At 51.8% G+C, this 20803-nt stretch overlaps 2 protein-coding genes across 7 annotated transcripts; one reads left to right on the top strand and one right to left on the bottom strand.

The window, feature by feature from the left end:
- The first annotated feature begins 1416 nt into the window (after nucleotides 1–1416).
- Nucleotides 1417–8532, top strand: AKAP5 (A-kinase anchoring protein 5). 4 transcript variants are annotated; one of them, XM_030950240.1, is made up of 3 exons: nucleotides 1417–1533; nucleotides 2055–2186; nucleotides 2854–8532. In XM_030950240.1, exon 3 carries the CDS (start codon nucleotides 3489–3491, stop codon nucleotides 6240–6242), a length of 2754 nt encoding a protein of 917 aa, XP_030806100.1. In that variant the 5' UTR covers nucleotides 1417–1533; nucleotides 2055–2186; nucleotides 2854–3488; the 3' UTR covers nucleotides 6243–8532. The 4 variants fall into 4 exon arrangements, with proteins under 4 accessions (XP_030806100.1, XP_030806101.1, XP_030806099.1 ...); XM_030950241.1 differs by lacking the exon at nucleotides 1417–1533 and adding an exon at nucleotides 1610–1689 and having other exon boundaries at nucleotides 2055–2175; XM_030950239.1 differs by lacking the exon at nucleotides 1417–1533 and adding an exon at nucleotides 1640–1689.
- A 7278-nt stretch (nucleotides 8533–15810) lies between these two features.
- On the bottom strand, nucleotides 15811–19897 carry ZBTB25 (zinc finger and BTB domain containing 25). 3 transcript variants are annotated; one of them, XM_030948972.1, is made up of 3 exons: nucleotides 19839–19897; nucleotides 19002–19181; nucleotides 15811–17853 (listed from the first exon to the last, which is right to left on the bottom strand). In XM_030948972.1, the coding sequence occupies exons 2-3, from the start codon at nucleotides 19172–19174 to the stop codon at nucleotides 16719–16721; spliced, it is 1308 nt and encodes a 435-aa protein (XP_030804832.1). In that variant the 5' UTR covers nucleotides 19175–19181; nucleotides 19839–19897; the 3' UTR covers nucleotides 15811–16718. The 3 variants fall into 3 exon arrangements, with proteins under 3 accessions (XP_030804832.1, XP_030804833.1, XP_030804831.1); XM_030948973.1 differs by lacking the exon at nucleotides 19839–19897 and adding an exon at nucleotides 19259–19462; XM_030948971.1 differs by lacking the exon at nucleotides 19839–19897 and adding an exon at nucleotides 19475–19689 and having other exon boundaries at nucleotides 15812–17853.
- Nucleotides 19898–20803: the final 906 nt, after the last annotated feature.

Raw genomic sequence — 20803 nt, 5'->3', positions numbered from 1 at the left:
TTTGTGGGCCTGGTCCTTAGCTGGTGTTACAGCCATCCGTCCCCGTGCTGTGCTGTTGTGAGAGCACTGCATCACATTCTGTAAGAAATAACACAGATTTATGGTTTTAGGTAGTGCTGGGGACAAGAAAGAGGAGAAGATGTTGCTTGGTTGACTTGTTGTGTGTCACCAGCACCACAGAAAGAAAACAGGATCCAGCTGGGCCAGGATCTCCTGTCCAGCTTACCCAACTTCTGACCTGATGCTTTGCTTGCCTTTTATTTCCCTTTCACCACAGCCATTGGTGCTGCCATCTGCCCCTGGAGAGTCAGGAATAATTGGATTCCATGCAAAGTGCTCCCAAGGGGATTCATGGCAGCTTGCCTCCATCACACCACCACATTCCCCAGCCTCACATTACCATCCTCATTTTCTGCTTCCCTCCCTCCTGCCTCCAACTGCAACGAGGGAAAAGCTCCTTGCATTGAAGGGCCTCACTTGGCTTTAATAAAGCAGTGGATCATAATTAGAACCCACCACCCACCTCAGGAGAGAAGCTGTTTCCAAATGAAGTTTATTATCCTGAGTGAATGCGAGCAAACACATCTCAGAGGGGAGCTTTTAAAAAGGCAATTCCTTGTGATGCTCAATGCACTTTTTCAGCCCTCCTGGCTGGCGTTTCAGCCCAACTAATCCATTTTGTACCTTTTTTCCCATGAAGAAACCTAGGAGGGGGGAGGCCATGTATGTTTTTCTAAGCCTGGCCTACACTGGAAGCCACTTGCAAGTTCAGAGTGCTGCTTTGCTCAGTTTCTCGTGTGCAAACACGCTGTGAAGCAGTTAATGTCTGTAAAGCCTTTGTGGGCGTCAGCTCCCCGTGGAGATGAATGGGGACGTTCGGGCATCTCAACTGCAGTTTCCTGTAGTTCATCAGCTGCACTGGGAAGTCCTTTTTCTGGAGGCTCTCCCATCAATCATCACAGCTGGAGACGTGATTTTTTAAAGTCAGATCTCAGCTGCTTTGGAGAGAAGAAAGGCTCTGATGAAAGAGGCACTTTCTCTGGTGTTTTGGGCATGGATTAGTTTGAAGACAAGAGCTGGCTGTCCTTATCTCCACCTCCAGAGGTGTAGCTCCTGCAGCACCTCCAACAGTGAGTGCTGAAAGCTGTGAAGGTTTTAGGTGGGACACAAAAAACAGCTGCCAAGAGCAAGAACCCTTCCCTTCCCACCAAGCCAGGAACCCCCCAGCGGTCCCTCCTCCCCGCGGGGTGTGCTCCGGGCTCCCTTGCCCCTGGGATCCGAGCTACAAGCCGCAGCTCGATTGCTGGGAGGACCTTCACCCCGAGCTGAAGTTGGTGGTTTTCGGGTCTGCAGTTGCCGTGCACAGCCTGGGAGGGGACGGAAGGTTCCTCTGCCAGCGGGCGAGGGATCCTGCCCGCCAGGAGAGCGGCGCTGTCCCGCCAGTGGGCGGGATGCTGCCCCGCCAGGGGAAGGGATGCTGATCGGCGAGCGGGGAGCGGCGCTTCCCCGCGGGAGGAAGGAGGCGGCGAGCAGGTGCCGGCCGGGGCGGGGGGCGGGCCGGGGGCTGGCGGGGGGCGGGGGGCTGCGGGAGCGCCCTCCCCGCCGGCCCGGGGGGCGCGGCTGCGGCGGAGGCGGCGGCGGCAGCGCAGCCGCGCGGAGCGGAGCAGGCCGGGCCGGGCCGGGCTGCAGGTGTGAGGCGCGCGGGGGCGCGGGGCCGGGGCTGGGGGCGGCTCCGCCTCGGGGGACCCGCGGGGGCGGCGACAGCAGCGGGGGCCCGGGGCCGCCTCGGCGGTCGCTGCCCTGGGAGCCCCGCGTGGCCTCGGAGGGGTCCGGCCGTGGGGGCTCCCCGTGGCCGGCGGGGGAGCGGCGCTGCCGGGCGGGTCCTGCTGCGCCCCCGCGAACGCCCCCAAAACTTCCCGGGCGCGGGGGCGGCGGAGCCGGGATGCGGGATGCGCTCGGGGCAGCGGCTCCTGCGCTTGCACGGCTCTGACAGCTCCGCTCGCTTCCCCCTTAAAATAGCTTCATTAAAATCATAATGATTTTTTAAAACCCAGATGTGCTGCGGGGGAAGCGTGCCCCGGAACCCCCTTTTAATCACGCTACTCCTGAAAAGCAGAGCACGAAATGCCGTGTAAAGCCCTGCCCGGAGCCCCCGAGCCCGTCCTGCAGAAGTTGGTCTGTTTGCGGTAACACCTTTTTGAATCGTTCTATTCAAAATGTTCTGATGATATTTCGAAGCAGAGCTTTTTTCTTTTTTTTTTTTTTTTTTGCTAAGGTTGACACACATCTTACAACATCATGTCTTTGATGAGCACACACGGTGTTAATTGAGGTTGCCATGGGAGGCATGCACGTAGTATAAATAAGCTCCCTTCTTGCCATGTGATTTCGCTTTTGTATTCCTCAAGCCTCTTTTTTGTATTCTCTGTTTTTGCATATTGTCATATGGTGCATTAAAGATAAAAATATCCGCTGTCTCAGGGTGTAATTTCCCTAGCTGGAACTATAAGTGCATATGGAGCAGTGGGGAAAGGATTTAGCAAACTGTAGGAGAAGGAAATATGTGTGTGCCTGTGTAATAAGTATTTGCCATAATATGGGCAGTTATATAAAAAAGTCCCTTTTTACCACATAAAATAGCAACATAGTATTTTCTGTGATGGAACATCACTGGGTTGACATCTTGTGGCCTTATTTTGCCTTTAGGTATTGATGCTAATTAGTGAAAAAAATGTGCTATAGTGCATCCAGCCCTGGTCTGCCTCCCAAAATGAAATGTTTAGGGAGAAAAAACTTTTTAGTACTTTTTAAAAATTTCTCTACGGGTCTTATCACTCATTTATTGTGTTCCAGATAAAAAGATGAAAGCCTCGGTCATGCTTTGCAGCGAATTTCATGTAACACGCGAGGGGAACTGAAGCAGAAAGCAAAGCCAAGGCAAAGCAGCATCTGACCTTGTCACTGGGGGGCAGAAAACAGCCGCTGCTTCCACTGGTGCTTCCATCAAGCTCCCTGGGCAATGTGGAATTGCAGAGAGCTCACAAAGTGCAAGTTCCTTCCAGGTCCGTGGGGTGAATAAAAATTGTTAATTCTTGGCTTGATTTGTCATCCTTTGGGGGAAAAAAAAGAGGTATGTCAGACTGGCCATTATACAGTTAGACCAAGCACAACTGGAAGTGGGTTGCTCCAGAGATGAAAGTGACTGAGGCCAGCAAAGCCAAGGAGAAGCCTGTTCAGCTGCACATCTCCCCAGGATTCCTTGGAGAGGTGATAAAGTGAGTAATAAGGCAAAGTGGGAGTTATAAAGTGGATGCGACAGCTCCAGCAGAACTTCTTCTCACTGCCACAAAGGCTCGTTACAAAGCAACAAACGTTATTTGGAAATCTGTTTGGGGAAAAAAATGCACTTTGAGCATCTCTGCAGTTCTTGTGTCTGAAGCATTGATCAGGAAAATCGGCAGCACAACGCTGACAAAGGAGACGAGAATATGGTGAAGGCAGCCAAGGAAATTGAAATGGAGAACCCAAGAGAGGCAGAGACTCCCAGCACAGGGGCCACATGTTCCCCACCAGAGGAACAAGCAAAAAAACCCTCCATGCTCTGTTTTAAGAAGCGTAAGAAGTCCTGTAAGAAGGGGCTAACTGTGAAGGATGCGTGTGAAGGAGCCTCAGAGGAGAAAAGCCAATGTGTCAGCACTGACCAAGAGGAGGCCAAGGCTTCCATTCCATCACGATCCTCCAAAGGAACCTGGGCAGCCATCAAAAACCTCGCCAGGCCTCAGAGAAGGCAGAAGTCCTCCTCACGGAAGAAGGTGCCCTCTGATTCCCAAGTGCAGCTGGAGGTGGATGCTGAGGAGAGCTGTGCACAGGACCTCCCAAAGAAACGGGCGAGCTCTGGGGTGAAGATGCCCTGTGTGAGGTTCTCCAGAGGTAAGAAAAAACCCAGCCCCTCAGAAGCAGTGGAGGAATCAGAGGGCAGTGCTCAAGCAAATGAAGTGATGGGTGTTGTGAATAAGGCTAGTGAAGAGCCAGAGGATTTGGCCCCGACGGACAAATCTGAATCCCTCAGCCCAGTCTCTGCACAGGAGGAGCAGGATAGGGTGAAGCAGGAGCAGCATAGAATGAAGGAGGACCAGGATACAAGGAAGAAGGACCAGGATACAATGAAAGAGGACCAGGATACGGTGAAAGAGGACAACCATACAGCAAAGGAAAGTGACACCTCTGTTGGGAAGAGTGAGCCCTTGACAGAGCCCACACGGGATGCAGAACAGTCGGAGTGCACTGTTCAACTGGAGATAACCAGTTCAGAGACATTTGATGAAACAGCCCAGGACAAACTGCAGGAAGGGAGTCTGCCCCCAAGCACTGATGATGTGGAGGGCAGGGCAGTTGCTCCCGAAGTGCCTGTTTCTAAAGATCAACCTGACAATGCCCCTGAAATCACAGAGTGCCAGGAAATCCCTCATATCTGTAAAGAGATGCCTGAAAGGGATGAATTGGAAAAGAGCATAAATCTTTCTAAGGAGTGCAAAACTGAGGAGACTGTAACTGATTTTAGTGAGTTGGCATCCAGAGGTGATGCAGCGAGTGTGCAGGAGGCAGCAACAGTGAAGGATGCTGTGAGTGTGAAGGATGCAGTGAGTGTGCAGGATGCCACAAGTGTGAAGGATGCAGCGAGTGTGCAAGAGGTAGCAAATGTGCAGGATTCCACAAGTGTGCAGGAGGCAGCAAGTGTGAAGGATGCAGTGAGCGTGCAGGAGGCAAGAAGTGTGCAGGATGAAAGTGTGCAGGATGCAGAGAGTGTGCAGGATGCAGAGGGGGTGAAGGATGCAGCAAATGTGCCGGATGCAGCACGCATGAAGGATGCAGCAAGTGTGCAGGATGCCATGAGTGTGCAGGATGCAGTGAGTGTGCAGGATGCAGAGGGGGTGAAGGACGCAGCAGATGTGCAGGATGCAGCACGCATGAAGGATGCAGCGAGTGTGCAGGATGCCATGAGTGTGCAGGAGGCAGCAAGTGTGCAGGATGTCACAAGTGTGCAGGATGTCACAAGTGTGCAGGATGCAGAGAGTGCACAGGATGTCACAAGTGCGCAGGATGCAAAAAGTGTGCAGGATGCAGAGAGTGCACAGGATGTCTCAAGTGCGCAGGATGCAAAAAGTGTGCAGGATGCAGAGAGTGCACAGGAGGCAGCAAGTGTGCAGGAAGCAGTGAGTGTGCAGGATGCAGAGAGGGTGAAGGATGCAGTAAGTGTGCAGGATGCAGCAAGTGTGCAGGAGGCAGCAAGTGTGCAGGAGGCAGCAAGTGTGCAGGATGCAGAGAGTGCACAGGAGGCAGCAAGTGTGCAGGAGGCAGCAAGTGTGCAGGATGCAGAGAGTGCACAGGAGGCAGCAAGTGTGCAGGAGGCAGCAAGTGTGCAGGAAGCAGTGAGTGTGCAGGATGCAGAGAGGGTGAAGGATGCAGCAAGTGTGCAGGAGGCAGCGAGTGTGCAGGATGCAGCAAGTGTGCAGGATGCAGAGAGTGCACAGGAGGCAGCAAGTGTGCAGGATGCAGTGAGTGTGCAGGAAGCAGTGAGTGTGAAGGATGCAGTGAGTGTGCAGGAGGCAGAGAGTGTGCAAGACACAGCAAGCCTGCAGGATGCCACAAGTGTACAGGAGACAGCGAGTGCCCAGGATGTAGCAAGCATCCAGAATGCAGGAAGCCTGAAGGATGCAGCAGGTGTGCAGGAAGCAGTGAGTGTGGAAGATGCAGCAGGTGTGCAGGAAGCAGCGAGTGTGGAAGATGCAGCAAGTGTGCAGGAGGCAGCGAGTGTGGAGGATGCAGCAGGTGTGCAAGAGGCAGCAAGTGTGCAGGAATGCTCCAGCCATCAGATACTAGAAGCAAATGCAGGCGCTGGTGTCAGCATCGTAATCACCATCACTGAAGCTGAGGACTCTGACAACACCGACTCTGACCAGGCCTATGAGCCATCCCCTGTTTTGCACCAAAAAAAGCAAAAAGGGAATAAAAAATCAAACAGGAACGCTGATGTTGGTCAAAAAGAGGGCCCTGAGGCTGGTGGTGGTCCCCAGGCAGAGGAGAAAGGTCTGGGTGACCAGGGGCACAGAACTGGGGAGCAGTACGAGCTGCTCCTCATAGAAACCGCCTCCTCCCTCGTGAAGGCGGCCATTCAGTCATCCATAGAGCAGCTGGTCAACGAAATGGCCCTGGAACAGAATAAGCACAACAGCTTTCTGTGATGGCAGCCTTGCCCCAGAGAGAAAAGGGCAGAGGGAGTGATTTCAAGCTCCATTTGGCCTGTGGGGTGTGTGGAGAACTGGGAGAGCTCCCGGGGCCGCGGTGTAGTTCATTCTGCATGCCCATTCAGTTGTGTCCATGTGAAACGGATCCCGGGACGTGGGCAGGCCCTGCTGAGGGCAGCGTGTCCTGCCCCTGCTGGGGCTTCAGACAGCGCCACTGGCCACAGCTGCGGAAACATTCCGGTGTTACAGTGACTGTATTTTCACTTATTGGCACATTCCTGTCATGGCCACATTTCTGCTGTCCCCCATGCTCTGTTTCCCCGCTGTCCACGCTGTAGATCTGTGCCTACCATGTGTTGGAAGAAAGGCCCTGAGAGGCAGCGAGTGCCTGACCTGCTGCTGGGCTGGATCCAGGGCACGCTGAAACAGCTGGAGCCTTGCTGGGCCTTTATTGCAGATGAGGAAGAGCGAAGTGTCTGCAATATTAACAAGAAAACATCAATGCCAGGCTGTGCTTTGTGCTGTGAACCAGCCCTCGCTAGGCCCGGGCGCCAGGAGCCGCGGTCAGTGCTGTGGCACGAAGCCGGCGGGTTCCAGCGAGGAGCTCTCTCCTTCCTTCCCTCGGCCTCTCCCCTGTCAGGAGCAGCCTGTGCATCTCCAGACACGCTGAAGCTCAGCATCAGCCTCGCCTTGCTGACCCCGGGCAGCACCTCGTCTGCTGGGGGAGCCTTTCTCGCACCATTGAACTCGACGGGCAAAATTCCCTGCGGGATCACGGGCTCGGCTGGGCAGGAGCGGCCCTGCCGCCGCCAGCCCCTCTCCTCGCTCGCCTTCCTCCATCCCCATCTCGGTGTCGTGCTGAAGCTCTCCTCGGATGTAGCATATTTTTTTATCCATGGCATGCGATATAAATAGCAGTGAGCTGCATGCGTGTTAGCAGTCAGCAGAGTTTGGGAAGCTGCAATGTGCTGCCGGCGCTGGGATTGCTTTGATTTGGTCTGAGTGCTGCTGGCGGAGCCTGTCCCGCACCACTCCCCCCTCAAAGCCCTCCCGCCTTCATCCAGCCCAGGCATCCCTTGGGAATCGTGCGGTGTGCCCGGCTCGCTGCCACCAGGCTCTGGCACGCCATGGAGCTCGCTCTGAAACATGCAGGGAAATGCTGGAGCAATCTTACCAAAGTCCTCGGGGAAAAGAATTCCTGACATAAGGACATGACTGGAAAATGCCTGGACAAGCCTACTGCTGTCAAACCCCAGAACTGCCCTGCCCGAGGGATTTGCACTGTGTGTGTGTGTGAGCATCACCTCCAGCTGCCAGCACCCCAGGAGAAAGGGGCTTTTTGATGATATGGGATTGCATCTGCGTGGCTGGGATTTGTGTCCAGCTGTGGGCAAGGCAGTGTGTTCCTCTGAGAAAATTCTCCTGCGTGTTCCTCAGCTGGCACAGAAATAGCAGCCGTGCTTGGTGATTGCTCACTGACCGTGCACTGAGATTTCCCTGCCCAGCACAGGCTTTGGATTCCTGCTAAAATACAAGGGCTGTACCTGTCCCTCGTACCTGGTGCACAAACATGTTTTAAACCTTGATAAAACATCTCGTTGTCACGAGAGGACTGCCAGCAGCAAGAGCCACAGCTCATCTCTGTGCAAGTAAAACTTAAAAAACCCCAGAGGGTCGTAAAGAAAAAAACAGTCTCTTTTTCTTCCTGTTAATTTGATTATTAAGTATCAGCTGTTGATAATTCAGTGTGTACAATTTTAATGGCTTTGTACTTCATACTGGTCCTTCCAGGTATTTTGCCACAGTTTTAAAAAAGGGACTTTTAAAGGACTTTTAGATGTACCTTTGAAGCTGCCACAGCTCACCCCAGGCAGAGCCATCCTGATGCTGGGAGAGGCTTACAGGATTGCACTGGGCACTGTGGCAGGCTGGTGCTGAGCAAAGGGCTGCAGCATTGCTGTGGGATCCCACTGGAGTCAGCTGCAGAGAAGGATGTCCAAGCTTTAGTAAATAAACACAAAATTACCCCCCTGGGCCAGGCTGTCATCCTCTGTCAGCCTGCTAAGCTGTTTTGGGAGGATTTGGTGTTATTTCAGTACTGCCTTTTAGGTGAAACACGTCTTCAAAAAAGGAGGAGAATGGCAAAAATGCCCAGTCCAGCCCTGCCCTGTCACTTGCTCCATGTCAGGGGTTGGGTTTGCATCCTCTCTTGTATCTGGTTTTCCCTCTGTTATAGCTGTACATAGAACTGATGATTATTTCATTAAAGCTGAATGTACCTGTTGTTTTCTTGCCTTGTGATTGAGTGGGCAGCTATGGAGAGATTTTAGATGTGAAAGGATTAACTCACAGGGGTGCTCCATTGTGTCCAGCTTTTTCAGGCAGTCATACAGTGAGCAGAGAGAAATCTTAATGTTGGTGGCAGATCCAAATTCTTTGGAGGTTTGCTCCTCCTCTGCCCTTTCCATGACATTTCCTTTTGGTTGCTGGTCAGTCATTTCTACTACAGAGTCCCGGCTGCCCAGGGACTGCTGTAAGGAATTTGTGAAGGATCACAAATCTCTGGCAGCTAAGAAAAGCCATCCTGCTGTCCCATGGTTAAATTCCCTGTTAGATACCCCCTGGCACCAGAGGAAAATGTCTGAGGCTCTGCAGACTGACAAGGGTGGTGCTGACAGTGTTCAGGTCGGGGCTGGCATTTTGGGAGGGGGAGCAGCACATTTGGTGCTTTGGCACTTTCTGTGGCACATCAAATCAGTCCCACACCCTAATTGTTTGGGTTTTTTTTTTGCATAATGTCCTTCATGTAATTTCTTGGGACAGTTTAAAACTTACACAAAATACGACGGAAAGGAGTTATACATTTTTAATTGTATTAATACTCTCTATTCTTTCAGGTTTACAGAACAAAATATAGGCTCATAACAGCTGCTAATGACTTAATTAAGACTCTCTACTCCTTCCTTATGATTAGAGAGTAGAATATTAATAAAACATTTATTCTTTCATAAAAGGAATGATAAATTTACTATTGTGAAAGAGAACCAGGGAATCTGTGAGGATGTGGCTGTGTGGCTGTGCCAGAGCACCAAAGGGTGGCCTGACTTTAGGGCCATCATCCTCACCAACAGCTAAAATAATATGGAATTATCATAGAATCATAGGATCATTCAGGTTGGAAAAGACCTCTAAGATCACCAAACACTGCCAAGGCCACCACTAAACTGTGTCCCCAGGTGCCACATCTACATATTTTTAAAACCCCTCCAGGAATGGTGACTCCACCACTGCCCTGGGCAGCCTGTTCCAATGCTGGACACTCCTCTCAGGGAAGAATTTTTTCCTGATGTCCAATCACTTTTATGGTCCTATTCAGCTTGCTTCTGAGCTGTCTGGCTCCTTACCCAGAAATTCATTGCTTGCTGCCCTCTGAATTATGGAAGTGGTTCTTCTGCTCACCCCACAGCCTGTGCTGCTGCTTTTGTCCCAGATGTTTCCAGTGCTCTCCTCAGTGGGGACAATTCAGCTCCATATCCATATCCAACAAGTTCCCTATCCCTGCTTTGCAGAGTCATTTCAAATATTTTCATCTCCCACAGCTTTTTTATATTAGCAGCAAAGGGTGTTTAAATAGTATAACTCATACCCAGGAAGGCTTCTAGGGGGATAAAAAGCTTTTCTGTTAAGTCAACACTGAGCCCAGCAGAAAACAAGTGTATCCATTGAAAAGTTCCTTGTGGAAACTGCCAGTAGACAATGATGGCACAAACAAATATTGCATTTTCTTTCCTGCCCTGGGACACCAGAAATGGATTAGAAATGCACAGGGCTGGATCTCCAGCTGCTGAAGGTCATGGCAGCTCCATAGGCTTCAAAGAACTGAGTCTACAGCAGCCAGGAGTCTGATGTTTGAATCCAAGGTGCAATTCCTGCATAAATCATGGACATTCTTATATGCAACATGTATATAAGTGAAGATGCAGTTGTGGGGAGTTTTGTTGTTGTTTTTGTGGGGTTTGGGTTGTTTGGTTTTGGTTTTTTTCCACAAATGTATGTAAGAAATTGAGTAAATTCACAAAATACACGGGAATCCCGGTTTGCACTTGGGATGGATGGATGGATGGATGGATGGATGGATGGATGGATGGATGGATGGATGGATGGATGGATGGATGGATGGATGGATGGATGGATGGATGGATGGAAGCTAGACCCATATGTACAGGCACTGAAGCCCTAATGTTTCCTGTGTTATAGATAGAACCTTTCAACATGAGTAATTCAAAATGAACTGCTCCAAGGAAACAGATTGATTTAAATAATTGCTTTAATATGATTTTACCTCTGCAGTTTTATTTCCCAGAGAAATGGTTCTTGTCAGCTCTTGTTGGGTACTACTAAAATAATGAAATACTTTTCATTTGCAAATGGACAAAATCTTAACATTAAATGTGACTTTAAAAAACACCTGATCACAGGATGTTATTTCTTATACAATATAGGTTAATGTTTTTTAGGAGGCACAGCTTTCACATGTCTTTCTTCTTGCAGAGAATTGTGAAGAGTGCAGTTCTGTGCCCAATGATGGGATTTTTCTGCTGTGGGGTTAAAGTCCACTTAGCTAAAAAGTGGATTTCAGCAAAAATACCCAAACCCAGCATTTTAAAGTAGGTTTCATTATATAAAAACTGACAAACAGGCTGGATACAAAAGGGAGGGAGACGGTAAGAAAACATGTTTTGCAATTCAGATTGTTCAGATGAAAGTATCATCTGCAGCTCGAGCTGGCAGTCACCCTGTCAGTCCTCAAGTTAGACCTCACATTGATCTGCCTTCCAAACCTCTTTGATCTGGAAGAGGTGACACCCCCCCGTTTCAAGATGCTCCATCAGGGTCCCTTCTGCAGGCACCGCTGTCCTTTCGGGAGGTGCCTTTCCAATGCCAGGTCCTTACAGGTGCACGGACACACCAAGCACCGCTTTGTCCTTGTCCCTGAGAGAAGATTTCCGTCTGGAGAGGGATGGATGTCATCTCTGCGCCCCAGCGCCCGTCACTCGTGTCACATTTGCTCTCCCCATTTGCCATTTTAATGAAGACTCGAGGCCGCGGCGTGTCAGGGCTCAGCGCGGTGACAGCTTGGCGTGACGGGAGCCTGCTGAGATGGCAGCTGGGCGGGCAGGGCAGGGACTGCGGCTCCTGCGGAGCATCCCCGGGCACGGCAGGGACTGCGGCTCCTGCGGAGCATCCCCGGGAACGGGGAGCGGCTCCGGTCCCGCTGCCGCCGGCGGCCCCCGCCGCTCCCCGCCTGCCGAAGCTCCCAGACTGCGCCGCACCAAGGCGCAGCCCAGACAGCCTGAAACTCAATTTGCATTCCATTTCCCAGCTGGAGCAAGGCAGGGAGGCTCGAAGCTCCCAGCCGTGCGTGGGGCAAGGAGCGGGCTGGGGCCAGAGCAACAGGCACGACAGGAAGGCGCGCCCGCACCATTAGCCATTAGCCGATGAGTAAGCGAATGGGGAAAACAGCCTGGTGGGGGATGCTCGGCCCTAATGACAGGCTGGGCCGCCGGCCCTGCTGGCTCCGGCGGTGCTGCGGGTGGCGGAGGCGGGCGCTGCGGGAGCGGGGCCCTCCCGGAGGGATGGCTGCGGGCACAAGTGACGCGGAGCATCGGCCGCCGCTGCCGCTGCTTCGGCCGGAGCTCACGCCCACCGCTGGATCGTGTCTGGGTGCCTGACACCACTGTCTGCCTGCCACGAGGCTCTGCTCCTGCATCCATCACCCCTCCATGGCTCGCCGCCCTGGTTTCCTTGCCCTGGCGCCTATAGCTGGCTTTATGTCCTAAAACCAATGGGTTGCAAATCCCAGCGATTGCCAGGAGGGACAGAGGGCTTTAGACAGTGTTTCCCTACAGCGTTTGTGCCAGTGACAGGAGGATTCACACGGACTAAACACTGCTGCACTGCCCTGTGCATCCCGGGATGTATCCCCCAGGCACGGGCTGCTGGAACCCCCAAAGCTTCCCAGGGCCACCTCCACCCAGGTGAAACCCAGAGAAGGCTGAGAGCTTTGCCCTGCCTTTGTTCTGAGGGTGCAGCCTCTGGTTTAGAATAGTTGGTGGAGAACATTTCCTCTCCTAGGCTGCTTTTGAAGTTGTGTCATTACTTTTTCTTAATGAAACATGCAAATCCCGTAGATGCCGCGATTGCATCTCGGGGAGCTCAGTCCTGGCACAGCTCTGGTTGCAAATATTTAACCAGCATGTAATTTAGGATACATCCATCCTCATTACCTTTTCCCTCATGATTTCTTATTGCTCAGAATATATTTTCTTAGTGCTGCACTGCTGGGAAGCCCACTCTGTTGCAGCCGTTTTGGCAATCCTGGACAAGAAGGGAAGAGACTGAGTTTTATTAAACAGGGAATCTGAGGATCATGGCAGAGGCATGGCATGGCCTGGTTGGCTGATTGCTGTGGGAGGCCTTCCCCAAGCCATGAAGTTTGGCCACTGATAGCCCATGGTCCCCTTCAATGGTGGTGAATTGCATATGCTGAGGCCATTTTTCACTACAGTTCTGAGGTCTTCACTTACACAGGATAAATACTTTCTGCCTCCAAAATACCAGAAAACTATTCAGTGTCAGCATTTGACTGAAGAAATGAAAGGTCATGATAGCAGTATTTCACGGCCTTATTTTTAACTGTAATGCTCACTGCTTCAGGTTTACATCCCAACAGGAAATTTCATTTCCCTGATCAACCTTCTCAGTGGGCAAAAAGCAAGATTCTCCAGACCCAACACTGCAAGGGGTGATAAATACACTTTTGTCCACACATTTTAATGCATCTTAAGAAGCCTGAGAATCACAGACCCTCTTGGATCCAGCAGCATCAGAGCACTCAAAATATTTCAAATTACCCATCTTGAAATTGTTTCTCATGCTCTGGTGGTTGAGCCAGCCAATGTACAGTCAGCATTTTGGGGCCAGCACCCAGATACATGATGACAGCCACTGCTGCACTTAGTGACATTGCAGAGGTTCACTTGAGCTGGCTGCAGTCTGTTTATGCTCAGGGGCTTTGGCAGGGGGAGTTCTGAGCCCCAATCTTCCCATCTTTACATAAAATAGGAGCTGCAGAGCCCAAAGAGAAGGCACCTCAATGACTGTGGTTCATCAGCTCAGTACCCCTAATGATGGGACCTCTCCAGAGCACATGGCAAATCTCCAAGGATCCCCTGGAGCTTTGGGACTTCCAGCCTTGGAGTATTCTCATCCCAGGGCTTTCTTTGCCTGCGCCCATGTGCATCTATTAACCAATCACAGATATCTGGAAGGAATCACTAGTATAATTATTCTGCAGACTGTGACAAATTTTTTTATGTTTTTATTAAAAAAAAAAATCAAACCACAACAAGAAATGAGTATTTGTCAAACCCAGCTGTGCAAGTCAGGCAGATTTCCAAGCATGCACCGGCATAAAGGTTAAGCACTCAGTAATTCAAGTGTCTTCCACATACAGTAATAAAACTTCTCATGATTTATCCAGGAGCAGCTGCTGCCCTTGCTTAGCAAATGTAACTGCCCTGTAAAATTATTTTCTATTCATAAGACTTGGAGAGAATTATGTTTTTATGTTAACATAACTTGGAGCTGATGATTTCTGTCTCCAGCTTTTCCTGCTGCTTTAATTATAACAGTGCTTTAACGTTTGCAGTAGAAAACTGCTGAAAATGCATTTCTTGTATTGCAAATGATGCAAAAAAAAAAAAAGCCTTTGGCAGACGTTTGATGTCACAGATGTTCAGTCCCACAAAGGTTAACCAAAGTACACCTTTAAAAGGGGCTGTGAGGGTAACAGAAAACAATCCTCTACAGTTGTATCTTCAAGGATACACGGGAACACAGCCCTGGTTTATGTCTCATTTCAGCTTTGCTGGTGTTTTTGCAGTCAGTGCCATGGAGTCACTCCTACAGCACACACATTGAATCTTTCACTTGAAATCATAGCTTTTATAAAAGCTCCCTTTTTAACGGGCTAAAACAGAACAAAGCAGTCCAGCCCACGCACCTGAGGATGAGCAGCGTGTCCCAGAGACGCCTTGGGCACTGCTGCTTGCTGTCCCCAGCACTGACCTCTATTACCACTACCCTGTTACCTCTGCAGAGACATCAAGAGCCTTTTGACTTTCTATACCAATTACTTCAGGCAAGTTAGGCACCTATTTGACAATCTGAGGTGCTCATCTACTGACTGAATAGCTGATATTCAGTCCCTCTACAGCTCATTTCTACAGCTCTAGCCACCCCAGCAAAAGCCTCTCTCTGTTTTTAAATTAAATGCAGGAAGCCGAGGGAAGCAAGCAGCACCCAGAGAAGCCAGCCCACTCAGTAAAGTGTCACATACAAATAGGGAATGACCATAAAATACCTCTTTTTTACCCATCATGTAGAAATAGAGGTCAGTGGAAGCCGGAGGGCATTTGCCCAGTTATGAGCAGCCTGTGCTGGATGTGATTTAGCTGATGCCATTAGGCTGAGAGAGAAGCAGAAGCATTTCTCTTCTAGGAAATGCTCTGTGTGAATGGCTCTGGGCTCTGATGCAGCATCCACAGGCCTGGGTGTCGGCTGGGTTCTGTTTGTTTGCTTGTTCCAAAGAAGGGCCTTTTAAGCAGGGTTCAAATGTGTTCACACCAGAGCAGCTCTAATGGGTACAAGCAGCAAAAGGAGCACCGGGGCTTGCAGGGAAGCACACTCCAAACCACAGCCTGCATCTTGCAACATCTTCTCGGCAGGCTCGGGGACTGGTTGTTTTGCCCCTTTGTCTGGAAACACAATTTGGCAGCTCTCAGTGGCCAATCCTGCCCCTGGAGTGAGCAGCTCCCTGCCCAGGAGAAGCAGCAACCTCCCTCACAAAGACCTCAGATGGTCTTTTAATTCGGCAGTGATTTAATTGCAGCTCTTGCTCCAGGACAAGACCAAAGACAGCTCAAGAGCCCCGACTACAAAGAGCTTTGGAGCAGGCATTCTGACAGCAAACTGTTCTCACACCATTGTTCAGGCTCCCCCTTTCCAAAGGCTCCACCAGGACTGGCAGGAAGCCTCCAGCTTCTCAAAATCTGGGTAAAGAGATTACGGGAGCAGCTCACGAGGCTTTTGCTCTGAGCTGCAGGAGAGACCTCTGCTCTCTAAGAACTCGGTGTGTCCCCTGGGGCCTTCTGAGTAACAGCATCTCTGAGGGGTGGGCTGCAGGCTGGGATGAAAACTACAGAGGGACAAGCTCTGAATTCAAGAGGCATGTGTATAATTTTAACCCCTTCTTGGATATTACCCTTCAGATAACAAGCAATGATAAATGAAAAGCTGGATGGGGCTTTGAGCAACCTAGTGGAAGGTGACCCTGCCTATGGTAGGGGGGTTGCAACTAGATCATCTTTTATGTCCCTTCCAACCCATACCATTCTATGATTATATGAAAGGCAAAAAACTTACATGTTACCATCTAACACTGGCTCTGCAAACAGAGAAAAAAATAACACGCTGTGTATTTGCTCTGAGCAAATATACAGATTGTAATATTTTAAAATGTGTTTACTCCAAGCTGTTTATAGTCAGAAATCACTTTCACTCAGAAAATACGTGTGTGGCATTTAATCCTGTAAAGATTTAAGCCAGGGTATGTCTCCCCTCAAAGAAGAGAGAACATTCCTTTCCAGCTTTCCTTCCTCCCTGCAGAGAAGACAGTCCAAAAATGAAACATGGTCCTAGAGGAGCATCAAAATCTGTCCTTGCTTATGCAGTAGTGGTGAATGAGGGAGGAGTAGGAAGGAGGAAAAACACATGCAAATCCCTAGAGCTTAAAAGTAAATTTAGAAGACAGATGAGGACTCCAGGGCTTGTCAAAATGAAGGTTGCCACCCCTACATCAACACTGCCAATTCCCTTGAAAAGAGCAGCCTTATGGCTCCTGCAAATATTTATGCAGAGATTTATTAACTGCAGTTACATGAACAACATGAACTTCAGGATTCATCTCCTTGAGATATTTATTTTCATTAAAAACAAACTGTTTGGGAAACACAGTAAGTATTTCCCTCTACACTTCCATCCATCTGGTTTCAGAAGAGCAATTCTATGGGATACAAACAGTCCTAGGCACCACACAGAGTACTAGACAATGTTTAAACCTCACACCCAGCAATACAGCCTTTACTCCAGTAAAGCAGAGTAGGAATAAGTTCACATTCAGGAAAAGCATAACTGAGTTACACGGAGGCTTCCAACGACTTAGATGGGAATTAACTCGAGTTTAAGAGTTAGAGAAGTAAAAAAAGCAAGTACACAAGTCAAAGTACACAGTCCTTCACAGTTATCTCAGCAGTGAGGGGAATGGTGGCTCAAGAAAATCAGCTGCACAGAACAGCCACTCCCTAGGTGGAGAATGCCAAAACATCCAGCTTCAGATCTGAAGGGGGAGAATTACTCTACCAGGATCGTATCGACGCTTTCTTGGATGAGATCTGACTCCAGTATACATTCATCCAGGTGCTCTTGGGACAAGCTGGAGCTCTTTCCCACACTCTCACTGTCACAGTAGGGGTGAAACCTGGGGGTGCTGGGGCTCTCCAGCCGCTGGCAGCGGCCGTACTTGTGCTGCTTCCCTCGGTGCGTGTACATGTGCTCCAGCAGCTGGCTCTTCCGGAAAAACGCGCGGCCGCAGACGGTGCAGCTGATCTTTCTCTTTCTCGAGAAAGAAAAGTTACAGTTCAACTCCACCGGTTCGTGGTCCTTGGAGATGAGGGAGAGCTGCCCGATCTGCAGAGGCTCCAGCTCGCTGCAGCTCGGATGCTCCAGCTGATGCTCATCCTCCTTGAGGAGGAAGGCGCCGAGGCGATGGCCATCCCCGGGCTCCCTGTCCTCAGCCAGGGGCTGCACCTCGCCCAGGTCGCCGCTCTCCAGGATGGAGGCCGGCACTCCGAAGGGCAGCGAGCCCGAGACGTGGGTGTGCAGGTGCTGCCGCAGCCCCTCGCGCGAGTCGAAGCGCTCCCCGCAGTAGTGGCACAGGTGCACCCTGAGGCCGCCCTTGGCCAGGATGGGGCTCGCCACTCCCGGAGAAGGAGGGGTGCAGCTCTGGGACACCACGGGCTCCGAGTCGCACCGCTCCTGCTTTATGGAAACCGAGAGCTTCGGGCGCTCCTCCGGCGGCTTGGCCAGAGCTGCGGGCTGGGCCGGGGGGCGGGCGGGCTGCTGGTCCAGGGGACCCTCGTCCAGGCCGATGGCCAGGGACAGCTGCAGCTGGGGGGGATCACCCTGGGCTGCAGACCTGCCCGCCTTGGGCAGGCTCTCCTTCGCTCCCAGGCGCTCCTTTGCCAGCTTGTGCGCCGTGGAGATCTGGATCCCGTACAGGTTGGAGGACTGGACCGGCTCCGGGGAGAAGGCCTGGTTCATCTCGATGGCGATGTGGGACAGGTGGTCTGCGTGCAGAAAGCGGATGCCCTCCTCCAGCCGGCTCTGGCTGACAGTCTGCTTTGGCCCTTTCCCAGTGTACATGATATGTAACAAGTAACTAAATATGTCAGGCTGGATGTCTGTAGGCTGAATTTTTATGCACTCGCTGAAACAAAACAGATGATTAAGTACATACAGGGATCCAAATCCCGATCCATTACCTGCCCGTTTGCTGTGAGAGCGCTTTTACAAGCAGCACTCCCAGCCAAGCCCTGCAGAAGTGCAGAAGCTTTGTTTGCAAAGCCAAGTGCCTGAGTCTGCGTTTATCCCTGTGATTCTGAAGGCCACGTGCACAACTGCAGCTGAGGCTGGTGCAAGTGACCAGCCCTGGCCACCCCGTCCCTCCCATGCAGAGCCAGCTGCAGCCGCACGGCACCGCAGCGATGCCATGCAAGCTGTGCATCACCAGTGTGTGCCACTCCATCTATCTGAGTAAGAAGTTCAGCTGCCAGTACTGTGTAATCTTTATGAGTATTGCACTTAAGTGTCAGCAAACAACATCCCCAGGGAAGGGCAGTTAACTCATCTCACTTCCAGCCAAGGGGCGATGCAGCTGATCCTAAAGATTATCTTGCAGAGGTGCTGGAGGCCACGACCCTCAGAAAGGAAGGGGTATGAAGAACATTTAATCCATCAGAAACAGCCAGCCCCAGGTCAGAGGCCAAACCTTGGCACTGTTCTTGTTATACCTGCAGAACCACTCCTGACCTGGCCAGGTGAGGCATGTGAACAGCTTGAAATGAATTGACAATCTCAGTCTCGGCCCTTATCTCCAAGAGTCTGAAGCACAGAACTGTGATAAGGCCACAGCTTCTCGATTGTTTCAAGCCTGTGGATCCTGCCAGAAATGACAGTCTCACCCAGCAAGCTTGACAACAACCTAAGGCAAAGTACTGGACATATTTCACATGGGCAGGAGGTACCAGGATATCTCTGGATTCCAAATCTGCAAGGCTCTCACTGCAGGAACATGGTGGTACTTATATGCTTTATTTATCTGGTCACACAAATGCCTCATCTCCAAAATTCAGGATCTGATGTTGCCATATGCTGACTAAGAAAGTGGTTTTAAAGGGCAGTGCTTTCTGGTCTGGGATTGTTTAGAGAGCCAAGGCCTGTGCTGGGTTAGGAAAATAATCTCAGGCCACCTAAGGTCCCCATTTATACTCTCTTAGACTTTTATATCTTTAGAAAGAAGAAAAAGCAGAATGCTCAGGGTGGTAAAAGGATAGCAGGAGAGCTGTGTGTTCTTACCTCGTCTGGTGAATAAATATCATCTTAAAATAGTTTGAAAAAGCAGCGAGCACCGCTCTGTGGGCTTTGAAGTAAACATCTCCAATGGCAACTGTGCAGTCACACAGAAAGCCAAACTCCCGCTGCATGTTCAGCTGCTGGAGGAGGAGGACGCTGTGGCCGGTGGTATCCATGGTGTGCCTGGGAGCAAGGGAACAAGATGTTCATCTCATTAAGAAATCGGAGAGCTCCCAAAGGCTCAAATGTTGACTTCTCACCACCGAAACGAGATGGACGCCTGGCATGGAGCCTCTTCCCTCCTCCAGATAATCCCTGCACCCCAATTTAACAGTTTCTCCTTCCGATACCACCGCTAGTGCTCAAAACCACGACCAGTGAGCTCAAGACCTCTCGGGGACTTTCCCATCCGCCAGCTACACTCAGAGATGCTTCTCCCGCTGATTAACTACGCTCTGCGGGGTGTCAGCACTAACTTTAAACCTGGCTGGCGTTTTCCCTGCGATCTGACGGCGCTTTCTGCCGCTCCGGAGCCGCGGCGGAGGCACGGGGGAGCGGGGCTGAGCCCGGCGGCTGCGGCACAGAGGAGCCCTGTGCGCCCAACAAAGCCCCCATTGTGCGGGCTGAGCCGCCCTCGCCCCGCCCCGCCCCGCCAGCGGCCCCTGCGCAAATAAACGCTGATATTTGCTATTGTTTCCGCAGAAAATTATTTGGGGGGGGGGGAGAAACACGACGCGCATCGGGAGGCGGCGAGCGCAGCCCGCCCGTGGCGCGGGCCCAGCGCCCTCCTTCCCTCCCGGCCCGGCCCCGCGGCTCCCCCGCGCCCGCGCAGCCGCTTACCCGCGGAAGCGCCGCCACCGCCCGCCCCCGCTGCCCGCCCGGCGGATGGGGTGGGCGCTGCCCCCCCGCGCTTCCTGCCGGGCGGGCCGGGCCCCGCCGGGCCGGGCAGGGATGGGCAGGGACGGGCAGGGATGGGCAGGGATGGGCAGGGATGGGCAGGGATGGGCTTCTCCCGGGAAACGCGAGCGCGGCCCTAAGCGCGGCCCCTGCGCGGCTGCGGCGGCACTGCCCGCGCTGCTCGCCCGCAGCTCCGGAGCGAGGGAGGGAGGGAGGGAAGGAGCGTGTGCACCCCCGTGGGGGATTTTTTGGGAGGGTGCGTGTTTTCCCGTGGGTTGCCAAAGGCGTCAGCCTGAGCGGGGGGCTCGGGTTCTTGATCGCCTTGAGCGCCTCCTCTCTCGGCATAAAGTGCGTGCTGTTGGGGGGGTGTTTGCTGGTTTGGGTTGGGTTGTTTTGTTGTTTGTTTGGGGTTTTTTTTTTTGGTTTTTGTTTTTTGGTTTGGTTGTTTTTTTGTTTTTGGTTTTTTGTTTTGTTTTGTTTTGTTTTGTTTTTTTTGGTTTTGTTTTGTTTTGTTTTTTACAGGGGAAAAAAAATAAAGTAAAGGCGCTTCCTCGGTCTGGCCGGGAATGGATGAGAAGATACGATCTGGCTTCCTCGCCAATGTGTGCGGCCTCTGCGCTGCTTTAAGCACCGCGGGTCCCGAGGACGCAGCGTTTCTCTGTCAGGCCTCCTCCTCCTCCGGCCGCTCCCTGATGTTCACCCAGGGGTTATTTTAGGCGAGAGCAGCTGTGCCGGGTGAGGTGCCAGGCAGAGGAGGAGGCACAGGCGGCACTCCCACCCTTGACCGCGATTGCCTGGCCACCAGCAGCCCCTCCCGGGCAGGGATGGGCTTCTCCCGGGAAACGCGAGCGCGGCCCCTGCGCGCCCCGGCCAGCCCCACCCTCCGCTCCGGCACTCAGTACCACCTC

The sequence above is a fragment of the Camarhynchus parvulus genome, chromosome 5, assembly GCF_901933205.1.
Source record: "Camarhynchus parvulus chromosome 5, STF_HiC, whole genome shotgun sequence".
Lineage (NCBI taxonomy): Eukaryota > Metazoa > Chordata > Aves > Passeriformes > Thraupidae > Camarhynchus > Camarhynchus parvulus.
Note: the sequence above shows the minus strand (reverse complement) of the source record. Positions and strands in the feature narration are given on the sequence as shown.

Excerpts from the sequence above, each read along its gene's own strand:
- AKAP5 (XM_030950240.1), top strand. The coding sequence starts at position 3,489 with ATGGTGAAGGCAGCCAAGGAAATTGAAATGGAGAACCCAAGAGAGGCA.
- ZBTB25 (XM_030948972.1), bottom strand. The coding sequence starts at position 19,174 with ATGGATACCACCGGCCACAGCGTCCTCCTCCTCCAGCAGCTGAACATG. Across the intron at positions 17,854-19,001 it reads ATATTTATTCACCAGACGAG|CGAGTGCATAAAAATTCAGC; the intron begins GTAAGAACACAC and ends GTTTTGTTTCAG.